The following is a 17,961-nucleotide window of genomic DNA, read 5'->3' as shown; positions in this document are numbered from 1 at the left end:
TACACCATAGCAGAAAAAGAATTACTAGCAATTCGCAATGCTTTCAAGAAATGGAGGCATTATTTATTGGGAGCAAAACACACCATAACTGTATACTCTGATCATAGAAACTTACAATTTATGAGCTCCGCCAGACTACTAACTCCCAGGCAACTGAGATGGATTCTGTTCTTTGCAGAATTTGATTTCATAGTGATTTTTAGACCAGGAGTAGATAATCTTAAGGCAGACGCATTGTCTAGGCAAGATTCTTCGATCACACATACTGAACAAAAACCCATGTCTATTATAACGCCTTCAAAATTGTTGTGTTTAATAGCGCCGAGAAGTTCTTTGATCTTATTCGTAATCATTTTCACATCACCAAGTGGCAAGAGTGGTTACAGCAAGACACCAAAAGGTCCATTCAACAAGGCCTACCTCAACACGAATCTTGAGTAATCCTGCCCACTGAGGAGTTAAGAGAGACAGCTTTTTATCGGTTGCATAGTCATCCTCTGGCAGGTCATCCAGGTCCTCAAAAAACACTATAACTCATGAAAAGGGATTTTTGGTGGCCTACATTCATTCATGACTTAAAACAAATGCTACAATCATGTGAAGTATGTGCAAGATGCAAAAGCAAACATAGCAAGCCCAAAGGTCTATTGATACCACTACCCTTTCCCAATCATCCATGGGAACATATCTCTATGGATTTTATTGTAATTGTATTGTGTTGTATTGTAATCGTATTTATATAGCGCTTACTACCCCTGACGAGGCATTGAAGTGCTTTTCGGTGAGTAGCACGCTACTCTGGAACCCAACAAGAATTAGTGATGGATTAGTATTGTGAAATAATGAGTACAGTTTTAGTATTATTATGAGTTAATTTGAGCCACGGATATGAGAGTTTGTTAGTTACATTGACTGGAGTAATGGAGGGGTGGAGGAGGAAAGAAATCCAGAAGTGTTAATTGGGAGTATATCCTTCATTTACTCAACCCAAAGGCTTGGGATGAGTAAAGGGGGATGGAGGAGGGAAGAGTATGGGGAAGGGTTAGGGAGAGCATAGTAGCAGGGTGAGATAAATACGGGAGAATTTAGTAGGGTTGTGTGGGAGGTCACGGTAGTAGAGTGAGGTTTGGTGAGTTAGATGTGGAAGCAGAGGGAAGAGCTTAGGCAGAGTTATTTAGGAGATGAAAGTAGTAGAAAGGATTTGGGATGAGTCAGAGTGAGAATGGAGGATAGTTTGAGAGAGACATGACATATGATGATGGGTAGGTAAGTGTGATAAGATGAGAGCAGGAATTCATAGATATCTAGTATAACAACCCACCCAGGAGCCATGCAATGACCCACGAACATTCCAAGCACAGAAACAACATATACACATACATACATACATATATATACATAAACACATACACTGGTATTCCTCAATTAAAGCAATTTACAACCATTTTAATGGAGGTGGATAGTCTTACCAAATATGCTAATTTCATTGCCTGTAAAGGTCTCCCACCTCTGACACCTTAGCAACTATCATCTTAGAAAACATTGTTCGTCTTCATGGACTTCCAAGAGTCATCCTCTGTGATAGAGAAACACAATTGTCTGCATGTTTTTGGCAGCAATGGTGCAAGGCTTTACAAACTGATTCAACTTTATCCACTAGTTATCATCCGCCAACGGATGGTCAAACAGAGAGATTAAACCAAACTCTAAAACAATACTTACGATGTTATGCAGCAAAGTCTCCTACAACCTGGCTGGATCTTTTGTGGCTTGCAGAACTGACTTTTAACAACTCTCACCACTCTTCAATAAACTCAACTTCTTTCAGTGGTTTATATGGGCGTCATCCGCACATTTTGCCAGTTACGCTATCTGTTTCTACTCAAACCACGCCAGAAGTCATGGACATGTTAACACACAAGAAAAAGGTACATTCACAATTGCAAACAAATCTACACCAAGCAAAAACAAAATATAAAATGCAATATGACAAAAAACACCAGCCTGGTCCTCAGTATACAGACAAAGATAGAGTTTGGTTGTCCACGAAAAACTTTGTATTAAAAAATTAAAATATGTTTCATCCAAAATTCATAGGGCCCTAAGAAGTTCTGTGACAAGTGAACCCAGTAACATATAACCTAAAGTTGCCATCGTCCTTGAAAATTCATCCGGTGTTTCACACTTCACTTCTTAAACCTGCTTCGCCCTCAAGTGTCACACAACCTGCTCCTCTATTAGTCCAAGGTCATTGGGATTATGAGGTGCGATCTATCTTAAACTCCAGATATCGTGGGTCTTCCCTTAGGTACTTAGGCCCTGATTCTCACCCTGGCGGTAATTACCGCCAGGGCGGAGGTCGGCGGTAGCACCGCCAACAGGCTGGCGGTGCTCCGCCGGGCATTCTGACCGCGGCGGTACAGCCGTGGCCAGAAGCGGAAAGCCGGCGGGGTACCTCCGACTTTCCGCTGCCCGTCTGAATCCTCCATGGCGGCGGAGCGCGCTCCGCCGCCATGGGGATTCAGACACCCCCTACCGCCATCCTGTTCATGGCGGCTCTCCCGCCATGAACAGGATGGCGGTAGGGGGTGCCGCGGGGCCCCTGGGGGCCCCTGCAGTGCCCATGCCAATGGCATGGGCACTGCAGGGGCCCCCGTGAGAGGGCCCCGCAAAGTATTTCAGTGTCTGCTTTGCAGACACTGAAATACGCGACGGGTGCAACTGCACCCGTAGCACCTTCCCACTCCGCCGGCTCAATTCTGAGCCGGCATCCTAGTGGGAAGGTTGATTTTCCCTGGGCTGGCGGGCGGCCTTTTGGCGGCCGCCCGCCAGCCCAGGGCAAATGTCAGAATCACCGCCGCGGTCTTTCGACCGCGGTGCGGTGTTCTGACGGCGGTACCTTGGCGGACGGCCTCCGCCGTCCGCCAAGGTCAGAATGACCGCCTTAGTGTCCTGGAAAGGATACGGACCGGAAAATGACTCCTGGGGGCCTGCAAGACATGTCCATGCACCACGTTTGGTGCAACGCTTTCATCTCCTCTATCCTGATAAGCCGGGTCCTGGACCGCGCTTAGGAGAGGAATAAGGAGTGTAATGTCAGGAATAAGGCTGTGCGCGGTCCAGGTCCTGCCTGAAACTCTGCTGTGTGTATTTGCGGCGCTTCATGCACACCACTTGTCATCCCTTCATGTTCTAAAAGTGGTCATCAGCATTGCCTGCCCTGTGGTAACGCTCATGTAGCTGCAGGGTCAGGACATTGGTGGACAAGATGCACTTAATAGTGATATTCTATGAAGGGACTACAATTCTCAGGTTTTTAGAGGCAGCGGCCATCTTGGGGTGTGGCAGGCTTATAAAGCCCTGCCACACCCAAGCACACTGCTCACTATTTTGAAGACTTCAATGCAGTCACACCTCGTGGGGGTTCCTCTGAAGAAGAGCAGATTTCCTGCATGGCAGATTGACAGCAAATCGGAGTATCCTTGTTTCCATGGTGAATTCAGATACGAGTATGTCGTACTCATAGCTGTAAGGTCTTGATGAGCCCAATCTTGAAGGAAGTGGTTACTTCCAAAAAAAACAGCGCCTCTTAGCACAACGAGCAAATAGTTTCCAGTTCTAAGAGTAAAGCGGCCTTGGCGCGACGATCAAAGCGCTTCGGATCACAGGAGTAAAGTGCCCCTTAGCACAACGAGCAAAGCGCTTCAGGCCACACGTGTAAAGCGTCCTTGGCAAGATAATCAAAGCGTTTCAGTCCACATGATTAAAGCGCCCTTGGCACGACAATCAAAGCGTTTCAGTCCACATGAGTGAAGCGCCCTTCGCACGACAATCAGAGCGTTTCAGTCCACATGAGTAAAGCACTCTTGGCATGACAATCAAAGTGTTTCAGTCCACATGAGTAAAGCGCCCTTGGCACGACAAGCAAAGCGTTTCAGTCCACATGAGTAAAGGGCCCTTGGCATGACAATCAAAGTGTTTCAGGCAACATGAATAAAGCGGTCTTGGCACGAGGATCAAAACGCTTTAGTCCACATGAGGAAAAGCGGCCCCTTAGCACAATGAGCAAAGTGCTTCAAGGCACAAGAGTAAAGCGCCCTTGGTACGACAATCAAAGCGTTTCAGGCTACATGAGTAAAGCGATCTGGGCACGAGTACCAAAACGCCTCAGGCCATATGAGTAAAGCGTCCTTGGCATAACGAGCATAGCGCTTCAGACAAAGCAAGTAAAAGCGATCTCTGGTACAATGAACAAAGCGCTTCATGTATGATGATCAAAGCACTTCATGAACAAGCAAGGCGCTTCTGCCCAATTAACAAAACGCTTCAAGTTCAATGAGTAAACTTTCAGGCCTAGGTAGTAAATGTGAAAACGTTTCAGAGATAAGCAAATTATAGTTTCATTGTTTTTTGGGAAGCATATGTGAGATACATATTTAAGTCTTTGAGAATTTCTAGGCTGAGATCAAACGTTTATCTTATGAATGAATAATTGTTACATGATTGATATTTAGAGTATGACCATAGTCCAAAGCTCTTGCCATCTATAGGTTTAGAAGTTAGTTTGTTCTTGTTCCATGATTCAAAGAAGGGCCTATGCCCAATTCACAAAGGGTCTCAATCTGATATCACTGAGACACCTTTATTCAAGAGTCTATTGGTGAGTTATACTGTTATGAATGAATGTATGTATATTTGTTCTGTTTCTTTTCAGATCTCTCTCCCTGCAGTTCCCTACCCTAATTCCCTTCCCCCCGCCTAGCTTCATCATAACTCGGTGCTATAATAGCCTTCTGAGTTGGTGACGCTGGGAGGTGGGCCTTTTGTTCAGCAGCCTGCAGATCCCAAGGAAAGAGCACTGTGACACTTCCGGTTCTGATATAGAATGAAAAATGTCCAAGCTTTTGTGGAGGAAAGTTTAAATTCTATTAAGGACACAGAGGCGAAGATTATCCCTCCCTCATACTCTGATAGTATTACCCGCCCAACAATGATTTATTTCAGTTAATGTTCTTTGGGTGGATTCTTCCTCTTACAGGTCAGTTTTTTTTCCTCTCTGAGGTTTTTTTACTATAATGTAATGTTGTTTGTGGCTGATTTTGTTCTGATCTTGATTTTGATTAGGTTATCACATTGATTTTCTTTTGCTTACAAACTGATGATGTATTCTTGTGGGATTGTTTTTCTTGCATGAATCTGTTTCAGTGTTTCTGATCACTTCTTTATTTCTTAGGAGGTGATTCCAAAGGTGATTGAGATCGTGAGTTCCTTACCTTTCTTCAGTGAAGAAGCGGAAGGACTGCGCACGTCAGCTACTTATATACACCCTATTATGGACAGTGGATTGGTTTACTGGTTGCCATGGTTATGTGTTAGCATCATGGGACTTGAAGTTTTAATGTTTTTTGTCATGGTTGAACTTTGAACTTGCTGATAGTAATAAAGAGAAGAAAGGACAGCATAATCCTCATCTCCGTGTCCTTAATAGAACTGAAACTTTCCTTCACGAAAGCTAGGAAATGTTTCATTCACTGCTACATGCCACAAAAAGATCTCAAAACTCTTAAGTCACTGGTGCCATGCAGAATTGACTACTGTAACTCTCGATTGGTCTTTCCAAAATTCATCTCCATCCTCTTAAATCAATCCCATATTGGACAGCTTATTTAGTCGATGGGACAAAAAGGAATGACCATACAGTATGTTCAGAGGTCAACTGGGTTACCTTGCCTTGACATCCACTCCACGCTACCTGAGTAACAAACTTAAGTTAGGGGGGCATTGGTCCATCACGGAATGCTGAAACACTGCTGCTTGAACACCCTGACCTTTGAAAAAGAAATATTTATGGACCGATCCTTCTGAGAATGTGCAACCACACTATGGAACTCCTTACTTCCGTACCTTCGATGGTCTTCTTCAAATCTGCGCTGAAAGCCCTTCTCTTTCAGAGACATTTTATTTAACCTCTCCTCCCCAGTTATCACCTCTCTGGTTTAGTCTCCACACTGATTGGTGCCTTGAAGCTTACCTCTCTACCTCGATTTCATTAGACTCCGTCTCCTACCAGTCTTCGTCCTGTTACTCAATTTGTTATGAATGCTGTAATGTATATGTGTCTTTGCTTATTTTAACCTACCAATAGGTGCAGTAAATATAATCTTGCGTCGTATATAATGTTCTATTGCTATAGTAAAGCGTTCTAACTCATTTTGGTAAAGTCCGCGCTACATAAAAAAAAAAAACATCGCTCGTCCTCCTTCGACCACTGCTCCACGCACCACCCCAGTGCCAAGTGAATAAAACCCCTCAATTTAAAGTAACCTTTCTTAAGTCATAGACAAGCAGAGACCGCAGCCAATTTACACTGTACGAAAAAAAGAAAACGCTCACACTCCTTAAAACAATCAGAACTTCGGGATTCTGTGTGATGTTCTACGATTGGCTGCGGTGCGTTAGATGCACCAATCCTAGGTCGTTTTAAAAATGAGCGGTACCACCCCCTCACAGACTTCTCTGGAAGATGCTCTGGTCTTGGGATTGGTTGCTCTGCTACCCGGAAGTGCTAGTATCACGGACAGTCTCCATCCGTTTAAAGAGCAGCACGGTGCGACAGTAATTAGGTTGCTTTCACGGCACATCCGTGTAAGTAGCAATGTGGTCGCTTTATGTTATGAATTCATTTACATTTTTTCTTAATTTTTAAAGCGGTTTTTAGCGCCTTCAGTACCCATTTCAGCTTTCAGAGTGACAGAACACTTAAAGCAATTATTGGTCAAACGGCACAAAAATTATGAATTATGGGGTGAAATTGATAGTGCTCAATATGTAGGCCATACGAGCTTAAATTTCGTGTTCTTTTAATTATATCGTAAACTATTGAAAGCTCAAACATAATGTTTCCGCTTATGTCTGTTATATGTATGTATGTGTGCTTATATGACATACATTCGTGTGTTTATACTTCAGAATATCACGTTATATTCACGAGCCTTTTATCTCTAAATCAATGGGATTTGAGTCTCAGTAACTTAAAGCGCCTAACCTCGACTTAAAACGTTTTTGGTATGTGCCTTAAGGTCTTGTTCGCATCCAATGTAGACAGAGAGATTTTCACGATAAAGAAGTGTATAAATTACATACTACCTGACAAACCTACTGAAAACCACCAGTTCTACTTTTCTATATAAGGAAAGTAAAACATAAACAGAACGCCTCCCGAATGACTAAGCAGAGGCAACATCTTTTCTTACTGTGCGCGCACACAGAAACATGTAAGCAGTCTCCAGCTTTGGGATCTTTTATAGAATAGGAATGTAACGCAAAACCAGTGCTTTAGATACCATATCGAAGCACGTGTGAACATCAGTTGTATTGTGTTTTTTCCACTTGCAGATTGCACAGCCTGAAGGCCCACATTTTGGTCAATATGGCTGAAAGCGGTTCGGGAGGAAATAGGAGACATCCTCAGAACATGCAAGGCCTCCTTCAAATGGCCATTGAAGCTGGAGCAGACGATCAAGATGCTGGCGTGGCCAATGAAATGTCCGAAGAGGTATAGTAAGCCTGTAGTTTGTATGAAAGGCTTTTTTTTTAAACGTGGACTCCACGCAGGCTTTCTGAGTTATTTCACGTACATGGCTGAATATAGTTTTTTAGGGAACAGTTAACTTTTTGGAAATGTTTGATCGAGCAATCCTTGATGGCAGGTGAATCTTTTTCTCGGTCAATCGGGTGTGGTGGCGCACAGCTTGTCCAAATCTGTGTTTGTTAAAAGTGCACCGTACCCAACGGTGAAAGTGCAGATGTGTTCTACTGTAGAACTTGAAGGCCTGATTGTTTTAGCTGGTCTGCTGCATACTGTGGCTATCGCACGCCCTTTCAGTAATTGTTGAGATGCACGATCAGTGGCAGATGTTTGCTGATGTGGCAGGGCTTGTGGTTCACAGCCAGCTTCTTAGATTCTAGTAGTCCTGATTTTTTTTAGCTTGGAGCTTTTGTGACTTCATGTTGACCAATAAAAGGCATGTGGACTTCTTTCTAAGCTAACAAAGGTGCAATTTTTTTTATCCCGTTTACTGACCATCCCAGAGGAGGAAGTGGCTTCAAGAAGCGATGAGCAACGCCTTCCAGGGGCAGGTGGATGAGGTTCAACAGATGAAGGATTGCCTTGCAGATCTAAGGGGAGGGGCTGAGGGAGGAGACGAGGAGGCTAAAGATCCGCAGGAAGAAGAGGAGAGAAAGGAGCGAGCCCTGGAAATGCTGGCAGACTTGTGTGAGAATCTGGACAACGCTGCTGGTAGGTGGATACGTATTCACTGTCCCCTGGACAAGGATTTACGACTACACCTAAGTGATAGCCAGTACCACTGGAACTATGCAGCAAGAGAAGGCCAAATTATCCAGCAGGGTTGAGTAAATTATGCAGCAAGAAAAAGCAATTTATGTGGTGTAATGCAGCACATTTTGTAACAGTAAGCATTATGTTGTCATTTTTGAACTTGGTCACGCTGTCTGGGCACTGGTTGGACCTCATTAGTGTCATTTTAGCATCCAAAAATAGAAATAAGCAGTACAAAGGTGACCAGTCAAGCTTGCAGAGGGTCTTTGATGTTGCTGCACCTTTAGTAACTATTCAATTGTTTGGGCTATAACATTTTTTAATGGTTTAAATCAGCAGGGTTTGCAGCAAATTATGTATTATGTGGCAAAAATGGCAAATCTATAATTATGTGAAAATTGCCGCAGATGCACAATCGTATTATACCAGTGGCCCTCACGATAGCCAACCAATTTTGTCATAATATATAGTCTGAATGCTGCATGGTGAACTCATGTAGCTGGCCACAGAACATGAACATGACTAAACCAGACATTTAGAATCTGCAATCTACAGTCATGGAAGCATTCTTATCAAATTTAATATTCAGGTGTTTCTTTTGGATTGACTCCTCCTCTAAGCCATAATCATGATGGCTGCTTGTGCCTGTATTCATTAATAATATTATTTAAGTGTTATGGTTTTCACTCTCTACTATGAAGTCAGATTGGTAATTTTGCAGGCTATGGTTAGCGTTGAAGTGATCTTGGAGTTCAATATAGACTGCTTTTTTTAGTGATCTTGCAAATGAATAGTAACTGATTTATGGGCTGGTAGTTGGCAAAGTCATCGGGGTCTAGTGTAGGTTTCTTTAGGAGTGGGGGAATTTGGCCAGACTTGAGAGCTTTTGGGAAGATGCCTTCAATGAGGGAGGCATTGACAATGGTAAGTCCGGATAAGAGAGCTTTGATTAAGGACGATGGTAAGATGTTATCATCATAAGAAGTGGGAAGTGGCCTTTAAGGATTTGAGTATGTCAGCCAGATCTGGGGGATATAGGGCTTTGGAGGCTGACCATTGTGGGATTCTACATGAAAGGGTGGGTAGCTGTAAGAGATGAGATGAAGCAGGCTTGGTGTTTTTGATTCGATGTTGGTTCTTCTGTATTTTTTCATTGAAGAAGTTGATAGCCTTGCACCTTTCTGTGGTGTGAGGGGAATAGCTGGGCCCTGCTTGTGGCTGATATGGTGGTTAACTGTCTTCAACAGTGTTCTGCCTCTGTTTGTGACTTCATTTGGTGGCTACATTGTTGATGATATTGTACTTTACTTTTGCTGATGTGATAAACAGTCTGTGTGTTGTTAGGAGGGCCTTCAGTTACAAGGGATCCTCAGGAGTTACGTTTTCTTCCATTTTCCTTGCTGTCTGCAGATGTATGGTTTACTGTCAGCAGTGTCTTTAGAATACCAGAGTGCTGAAGGCTTTGGCTTGTATTTGCATGCTGTAATTGGAGCATGGACATTCACATAGCTTTCCAAAAAATATTGAAGTTGTTTAGAACAGTGTTGGCGTCAGACGTGTGGCTGATGATGTAAGAGATGAGTTCAAGCATTAGAAGATCTGTAGAGAAGTCTTTGAAGGATCTGAAAGGTTTCATCCTCTGTTTTGGGTTCACCTTAAATTTTCGGTAGCATAGTGAGCTGAGAGATAAGAATGGCAAGGTGGTCAGTCCAGTGCAACGGTATAGGAGGTTGGTGTTTCATTTCTGGTGAATTTGCGGTGTCAACACTGAGGATGTGGCCTTTGGAGTGTGTTGATTGTGTGGTATAGTAAACCACATTCACTGCATTGATGTGGTTGAAGAGGGTGGCTCTTGTTTTTTTGAGTTTGCATTGTCTTAGAGGTTGAATTCACCCAAGACGGTGGTGTGGGCATGTTGGATGGACCAGATGATAAGGAGATCTGAGAATTCATCAATGAAGTTGTTGTTCTGCATGGGAGGCATGTAGATAAGATGGAAGGTGGCGATCTGAGTTACAGAGAGAGGGAAATGGCATGTCAGCATCTCCATGGAGTTGATTGTTACTTGCTTACGTAGTGTGCAGGACCAGGAGGACTTATGGATGACAAAGAGGCCCCCTCCCTCCCTTCTCATGTGCATGGTCCAAACCACGGATGCTGTAGCCCGGGTGAAGGACATCTAGGATGTGCAAGTGGGGTGAACTTTGCTTCTGTGATGAAGAGGGTGATAGGTGATGATGTCTGCAGTGTATTGTGTGTGGAGTATTACAGAACAAGCATTAATGAGCATGAGTTGGAATGTGTGTTTGGTAGTTTTAATGGTGTGAGGTTGGGTCTGTGTGTTCTGCGAATTCTATGTGAGTGCCTGGGTTGTCTACACCCCGGTGTGATTAAGGGGATTGGCAGTATGGGATGCTGGGTGAAGCAAATTATTATATCTTACATTTTTAGTTTCAGAGGAACAGGTGTTCTGGCCCAAGCCCTTCCTGGCCCTAAAAGGCACAAACAGGCAAATGCTATTGTTTTGTCACAGGTTTGTCTGTGTCCACCCTGAAAAGTTGATTGAAGTAGGGTGAAGGCAAGAAATAATGTTGCTTTGTGTGCAGATGGATGATGGTAAATACCGTCATTGTACTTCATGTGCAGATAGCTGAAGGAAAATGTCATGTGCAGATCGACAATGGAAATACATTCATATCCCTTCCTGTGCAGATAGATGATGTGAAATGAAGTCCTCTTGCTTGTCTTCTTTTAAAGATGTTTTTGGTGGAATGCCAGTAATGTCACTTCCTGTGCAGATGAATGACGAGAAATCCAGTGATGTCACTTCCAGTGCAGATGAATGATGGAGAATAATGCGGTTATGTCATTATAGGGCATGACATTAATTGGTGTGTAATATCAAGACTAAACAGTTTTTTTCACTCTGTGCAAAATCATGTTGCTACACTCTTTAATATACTTTACATTTCAACTACATTAAATTGTGTTAAAGATTTACAGAAGACACATTTTGCTGTTTAGTAGGATATGCACACGTATCTTTGTAAACCCAATACACGTTTTTGTAACAATAGTGTTTATCAAGGCCTGGGAGAGGCATATTGAATGATGATATTGTGAGAGCAGAGATGAAATTTAACTGTATTATTTCTCAACACGAAGGGAGCACAGCTTCATAGGTTTTGCAGTACTCATCTCTGATTTATGATGATGGTTCAACGGGGTTCAAATCATTCAATGTGCAGTGCCTTTCTTTCAATTCCCTTTGCCCTTCTCTGATCACACACACATTATGTATGTCTTTTTTGTTGTCCCTTAGCCCCACAGATAGCTGTTTTGCTAATTGGTGTGTATCTCCTAAGTGTGGGTGCTTCTGCTTTTAGGTGTTGTGTGCTTATGATGTTACTGCGTGTCATATTCATGTGGACATTGGGTATGTGGCATTTATACCCATTTTAAGTAATTACTGCCATGCATAACCCACAAAGAATACTGAGGTCCTGGAAAAAGGGCACATCACTTCCTGTTCTCTCTCTTCATTCACACTGCTTCAAATTCTACTCTTCTCTTGCACACCACTTTCCTCTTTGCATTCTTTCATTTATTCACATGCTTTAATGTTTCCCATCATCTGACAGCACTATTAAACAGGAGCTACTACAGTGGCACGCTAATCTCATTTGCTACTTTTCAGATCCTGCTGGCTGAAAGTTCTACCTTCAGAAGCCATGTTAAATTATTTCCCCCAAACGTAATTAATGTATACTCATTTTAAGTACAGGTTATACATTTCCAGTAAAATATTTAATTTGAATACATATGGTTTTTCAGTGATCTTTAATTTTTGAGTCCAGTACACTTAGACTTATACATATTAATGACATTTTGAGCAGCCCTGCAGTGTGCAAGACTATTTAATGTTTCCAAGTAACCTTTCACACAGCCTATTGCGTTGGGGGCAGGGTCTTCATATGAGTCCAGAGCCATTCAGGTTGGAAGTAAGTTCTTTATTTCATGCTAGGCCCATAGGTTACAGCAACAGCAGGTAGGTCCTGTTATGACGTCATCTTCCCTTTATCAGTCTCTGTCTTCTTAGACTCCATGCCACAAACCAGCATTGTATTAAATCATTCATTCTCAGCATTCTAGACACCACCTCAGACACACAGGGCATGGGGACACACATGATGCTGTACACTCCCCCCAGTTATTCCCTGTGCATACTGTAATGGAACAAACATTCATAACCACTAAATCTCTACATGTCTAGCTTAGAATTTTCTCACAACAACAACCTGTTAAATTGTCCAATACCCTTGTAGACTCATAAAGACAAAAAATAGCAGTCAGCAGAAACTCTGAAACAGGTCAAGACATAATACTCCCCATACCTCATGTCAAACAAAGAAATGCGATAACTAGGTTGTAACTTCCATTTCACAAAGATCCAGAACATGCAAGACCTTTAACATGATGACCTATTAGTACATGCCTGCATACTCACAATTACACTATGCAACATTTATGCATGCAGGCCAGGTAGTCACAGACACTCAATTATGTGACAGCCGGGGCACAGAACTCATCAACTTCCTTGGACAAAGGGTTTCCTCATCGTCCCTAAGTCTACACAATCAAGACATTAACAAAAAACAGAAAGTTTAACCCTATGTCATCTTAGCTAAAACCTCCCTTGACCAGACTCCAATACAAAACGTGCCCTCACAAAAACACTAATACACAGTCCCTAAACGTCCACATCACACTGCTAAAATATGCAGGTTACACAGACACAACAAACTACTACACTTTCTCCTTCATCCACAAGCAACATTCATAATTCCATAAGAACACTTTGCACTATGCACCTGCACACAAAAATGCAGCCCAGCACACTAAAACGCCAAACAACCGATCACACAAGCTGGCTAGACCAACATGCCTTAGAACCAGGCCAAAGAAAGCATCTAAATTGCACCCAGTACCACACCCTATGAAAATTCCACCAGAAATCAATGACAACGGCCTCCGTTATCAGCATAAAGTTATACTGAATAGTCATTGACACAACTTAACAATGGAACACTAGAGCAGTCCAGCACTACAACCATTTACTGCAGAAGTCAGGACATCTTTAAAACACAATGATGGCAGCCTTAAGGAGTCTCATACTGAAAAGTTACTGACACAACCCAACAGTCAAACAATAAAGGAGCTCAACAATACAGCCATTGACTCCCGACCATGTCAGCAGGTACAGGAGTACTAACCTACCACACAATAGAACTACATGAAACCCTACCTCTGGCGACGTGGTCCTTCTTTTCTTCCACATAATACCCATTGGGTTCTCCCTGCACAAACGGGCACTACTCTTGTCCAGCTGCTTCTCTTTAGGGTACTCCCCACATACATTCCACAGAGTACTACACTTCCCCAACTTTGCAAACCATGGAGTACTTTCCCAAATTACCGTTAGCGAACAGGTACTTCTCTTTCCCTAATTTGTACCAACACACACTTGTGTACTGCACTCTTATCTCTTGTGACCGGGGACTACTTTTCCTCACATCTGCAACACTTGGACACGCACAACAGCATGTATCTCAACAACACCACTCAGAACCATACTAAAGTCTCTTCCGCAAACTGCTAACTAGATTCCATATGGAGTGAATAGTAAATGTGCACACAGTACTCCGAAACATCCTACAGGTCGATAATGTAAAGTTCCCAACCTGTCTCTTGCAGTACTTAACATTCAGCTCACCACAGCTATTAACATAAACTGCAGTTTCAGGGATGTGGAATTCCTGTAGCCCGACACACGGGACATATTGGTCAACAGCAACAAGTTTTCATGTTTATTTTGTCTTTGGGACAAGTAGGCGTAACCCCCTGCAGCACAAACCCTTTAGCTGCCATTTTACAGAGAAGGGAACTGTCTGCAGTTGGGGTAATATGTGTGTCAATTTGTTAATACTGTTCGAACTTGTATTTTTATGGTTCATTAATGAAAATCCTTCATTATTAGGGTGCGCGCTGTATATGTACATTTTAAGGTCACACTGCATTACTTACAGGGGTTCTAGAAAGAAAAAAAAGTGTACACTCATGTTTGCAAAGTTTAACAATATGAGGCTAAGTATAATGATCCCAGAATGCTCTCTGATTATATGCAAATGTTTGCAAAAGCTTGATGATTCTTTGCTTTCAAAATAAAATGTTCAGAAACAAATGCAAGTAGGAAAAAAACATTTCACTGATATGGAATGTTAGGTGCTATTTTTTTGAAGCGTCATTTAGTAAAATGTGTTGATGCATGCTAGTATTTCCAAAAAATATTCCTAATGGAAAATCAGTGTACCATTTGCAACAAGATTATGGGAAGCATGAAAATAAACAAGCACTGGGAAAGCCAACCTATCCAACATATTTTGTGAGTCTTTTGGTTTTGTCAGTGTGTGTCTTGTTTTGACATGGCTTTTGTATCACTTTATTGTTGTAGGAGCTGCCAGGCCCTCACCACTGTAACAAACACTGGTAAAAAGACAAAAAGGTTTTTGGTCTCAAAAAGCACACATTGCCACCAGTGGCGTAACAAAGGGTAGTCAGCCCCCTCTAGGGGGTCCCCTCAGCACAGCACCAGCCCTGAGTGAGTCTGGGGGATGCATATTCTTTATAGGGAGGGCCCCCTCCAGTTTTGTTACACCACTGATTAGCACAGTAGTTCATGGCACTGAAAAAAACTACTTTATGTTTGAATATGCTCTTTGTAAAAGAGCAGAATGTGATCACTCACAGTAAATCCAGCCAATATGTAGAGAGAGAGAGAAATAGAATTTTAATAAAAATAAAATGTCTTTTTTAACACCAGACCTAACTGGGGACCTCATTCTTAAAGGAAGTCACTAAAGTGCACCCATGGTATATGTCTTTAAATTAGTAGTTTCCATAAATTAACCAGAACTTACAGAAGTAGACCAGGAAATCGTACTCCTAGAAAATATTTGTGAACTGTATTTTAGCATGAGCAAATATGCATGTGTAGATTTGCTGATATGAAAATCTGTTGAGTGTTTACAAGTTCAATTTCACTCCAACCACTTTTTTCCACAACCCTGGAAGAACTTCTACTTCTGCCATTGTCAGGAGTAAATTTCCAACCTTTCTCATTATGGGGAAAGATTAGAGAAGAGCTGGTGACTCAAAGGCATTACAGTCCTGGAACTATTGCTTACTGCTTTCTCCAGTCCCAGTATGTAAATCTGCGGAAAAGTGGCAATAAAAGGAAATCAGAGAGGCTTTTATCAGAGCTCTTACATAATGAGATTGCTGCCATAATTTGTCGTCACACTACATGGCACCAATGGGACAAGTAGATTTTCTTACAGAACAAGTAGATTTAGGAAGCAACCTGTCCCATGGACAAGTAGATATTTAATTAAATTCCACACCCCTGCAGTTTCCAAACAACAGAAGTCAAGTCTACACGGAAACTTACTAACCCAACACATGCATTGCAATTAAGATGAATATGGCTTGTGTTAATACGCAAGAAGCACCAACCAAAATGTTCCCCAACCTAATAGACCTCACAGCTAGTAGGAAACATTTCCACTTCTTAAAAGAAGCACATATTCATTAAAATGTCATGGCTGCTAAATAGCCTCCCGATATTTAATTGCATGTCCTATTTATCGCAACTGGACAAATGCCAAGCATGCATTGTTTCAACTTCCCATACCTTCGGGGCACAGTATACCCTCAAACCACACTCTCATGTCTACCGCCCCTGCCGTTGGAGGTAGTCCTACATCTTTCTAAAGTGACCAGAATGCATATGATCGTCTTTGTGCAACATTTCCAGATATGCCCCTATCAGACACCAGCTTGATACCATGCTTCATGATGTAAAGGTCTGCATAACCATCACCTACACTGGGATATCCAGACCTGGAATTCAGCACATTGATGAAGGTCTCTGAAAAGCAAGTTGCCTTGCTATGCCCCCAAACACCACGCCCTCTTCTTCCTGCTGCCTAGAGGTAAGTCCCCATGTACCTGTTGCTTTGTAGACCTCTGTCTGTTGCCTTGACTACAGTATTAGCCGGACCCACATCGACACACATGATGCTATATAGCCCTTGTGCTTCTCATAGACTTTTCCCCTTCCTAATAAGAAAACAGAGCCCTCCTTTTCACAAATGACAAAGGAATGTTCTCTTGAAGTTCTCACATAACTGCTTTCATCTCACCATGCAGTGGATGAATAGCAAATAAGTAAGTCTTTCAACACTATAAACAAGGGCCAAAAAGATGGATATTTTTAATACTGGAGAACTGTAATAACTTACAGGGAAGGCTTTTTCACTACCATCTGTACGCTTCACTTCTGTCATATTCACCTCGATGCACATAATTCCTTACTGCTTCTCTCTGTCTTCCTCCATGTACATCTTGTTCAGTCCGCTCCTCTCGGTGGACATAATTTCCTATTCCATTCTACTGCATCTACTGAACTTCACATATCTCTCTTATTTATGCCCATCACTTTCTGCTGTCTCATCCCACCCTAAAAGCATCACCTGTACGAAACTGCTATGCGCACACCACTTTGTTTCATTCATTTGTATGTACGCAACATCCGGTCTCGTTCCTATACACGCAGAGCAATCTTTTCTTTTAACTTCTTTGGTCTGATCTCAGTCCATACATGAACATCTCTTCTCTTTTGTGCACATGACTTTCTATCAGTCTCCTGAAAGCACCATGCCTGTTTTCAGATTCAGATACGTGTGATGTGTGTTTTTTATGTGCACTATTTTCCATGTTGCTGATTTTGTTACAGGCGATTGGTTGAAATTTAATTTGAAACTAGAGCCAAGTGATGCTAAAAGTGTATTAGGTATGTGTGATTAATAATTTTGTTGAGCCCATGAACTGTTATTCTGTATGTCTGTTTTAGAAAGTACTCACTGGCAAGAATAAGTGAAGTGATTAATGTAATGTCACCTGCAAGCTAATTTGGACAATTACATTTGTGATAAGAAAATATGTTCTTACTCATTGACAGATTTCTGTAAGCTGGATGGAATGCGTTTCTTAGTGACCCACTATCTGGATTGTCCAGAGGCCGTTCTGCGTAGTGAGACAGCCCACCTTATTGGGACTTGTAGCCAGAATGTCCCATTCGTTCAAGAGCACGTTCTCTCCCTAGGAGCCCTGGGAAAGCTACTGCGACTGCTGGATGTAGATTGCAATGAGGTGGTTCGGATAAAAGCTCTATTTGCCATTTCCTGTGAGTATCGCACCTTTCGAAGTTGCCCTGCATGTCAGTCAGTGAGTTGTACCACACCCTTTGCATTTTTTTTTCATACATATGCTTCAACCTGGAAGTAAGCTTAAATACATGATGGGGATCAAAAGTATGTCCACTCTCGATTCTGAGCTGAACAACCCAGTGAGATTCTTCATCAAATCTCAGCAAGGCTATGTCACATTTACATCTTATATAAAAAGTTCTCCATTCGAATCTTTGGCTATATAGTTACTAGCATGAAACTGTAATAATAATGAAACGTCTGTACATTGTTTGGTCAATTGTTATCCCTGCC

At 42.2% G+C, this 17,961-nt stretch overlaps 1 protein-coding gene across 1 annotated transcript in view; it reads left to right on the top strand.

Moving 5' to 3' along the window:
- Positions 1-6,532: 6,532 nt before the first annotated feature.
- HSPBP1 (HSPA (Hsp70) binding protein 1) overlaps positions 6,533-17,961 on the top strand; it is a 173,559-nt gene continuing 162,130 nt past the window's right edge. Inside the window, exons 1-4 of the mRNA XM_069200762.1 lie at positions 6,533-6,645; positions 7,396-7,555; positions 8,092-8,299; positions 17,421-17,645. Of these exons, the coding sequence (XP_069056863.1) occupies positions 7,430-7,555; positions 8,092-8,299; positions 17,421-17,645 (559 nt within the window). The 5' untranslated portion in view covers positions 6,533-6,645; positions 7,396-7,429. The remainder of the gene's footprint in view (positions 6,646-7,395; positions 7,556-8,091; positions 8,300-17,420; positions 17,646-17,961) is intronic.

Source organism: Pleurodeles waltl, chromosome 7 (assembly GCF_031143425.1).
Source record: "Pleurodeles waltl isolate 20211129_DDA chromosome 7, aPleWal1.hap1.20221129, whole genome shotgun sequence".
NCBI lineage: Eukaryota > Metazoa > Chordata > Amphibia > Caudata > Salamandridae > Pleurodeles > Pleurodeles waltl.
Note: the sequence above shows the minus strand (reverse complement) of the source record. Positions and strands in the feature narration are given on the sequence as shown.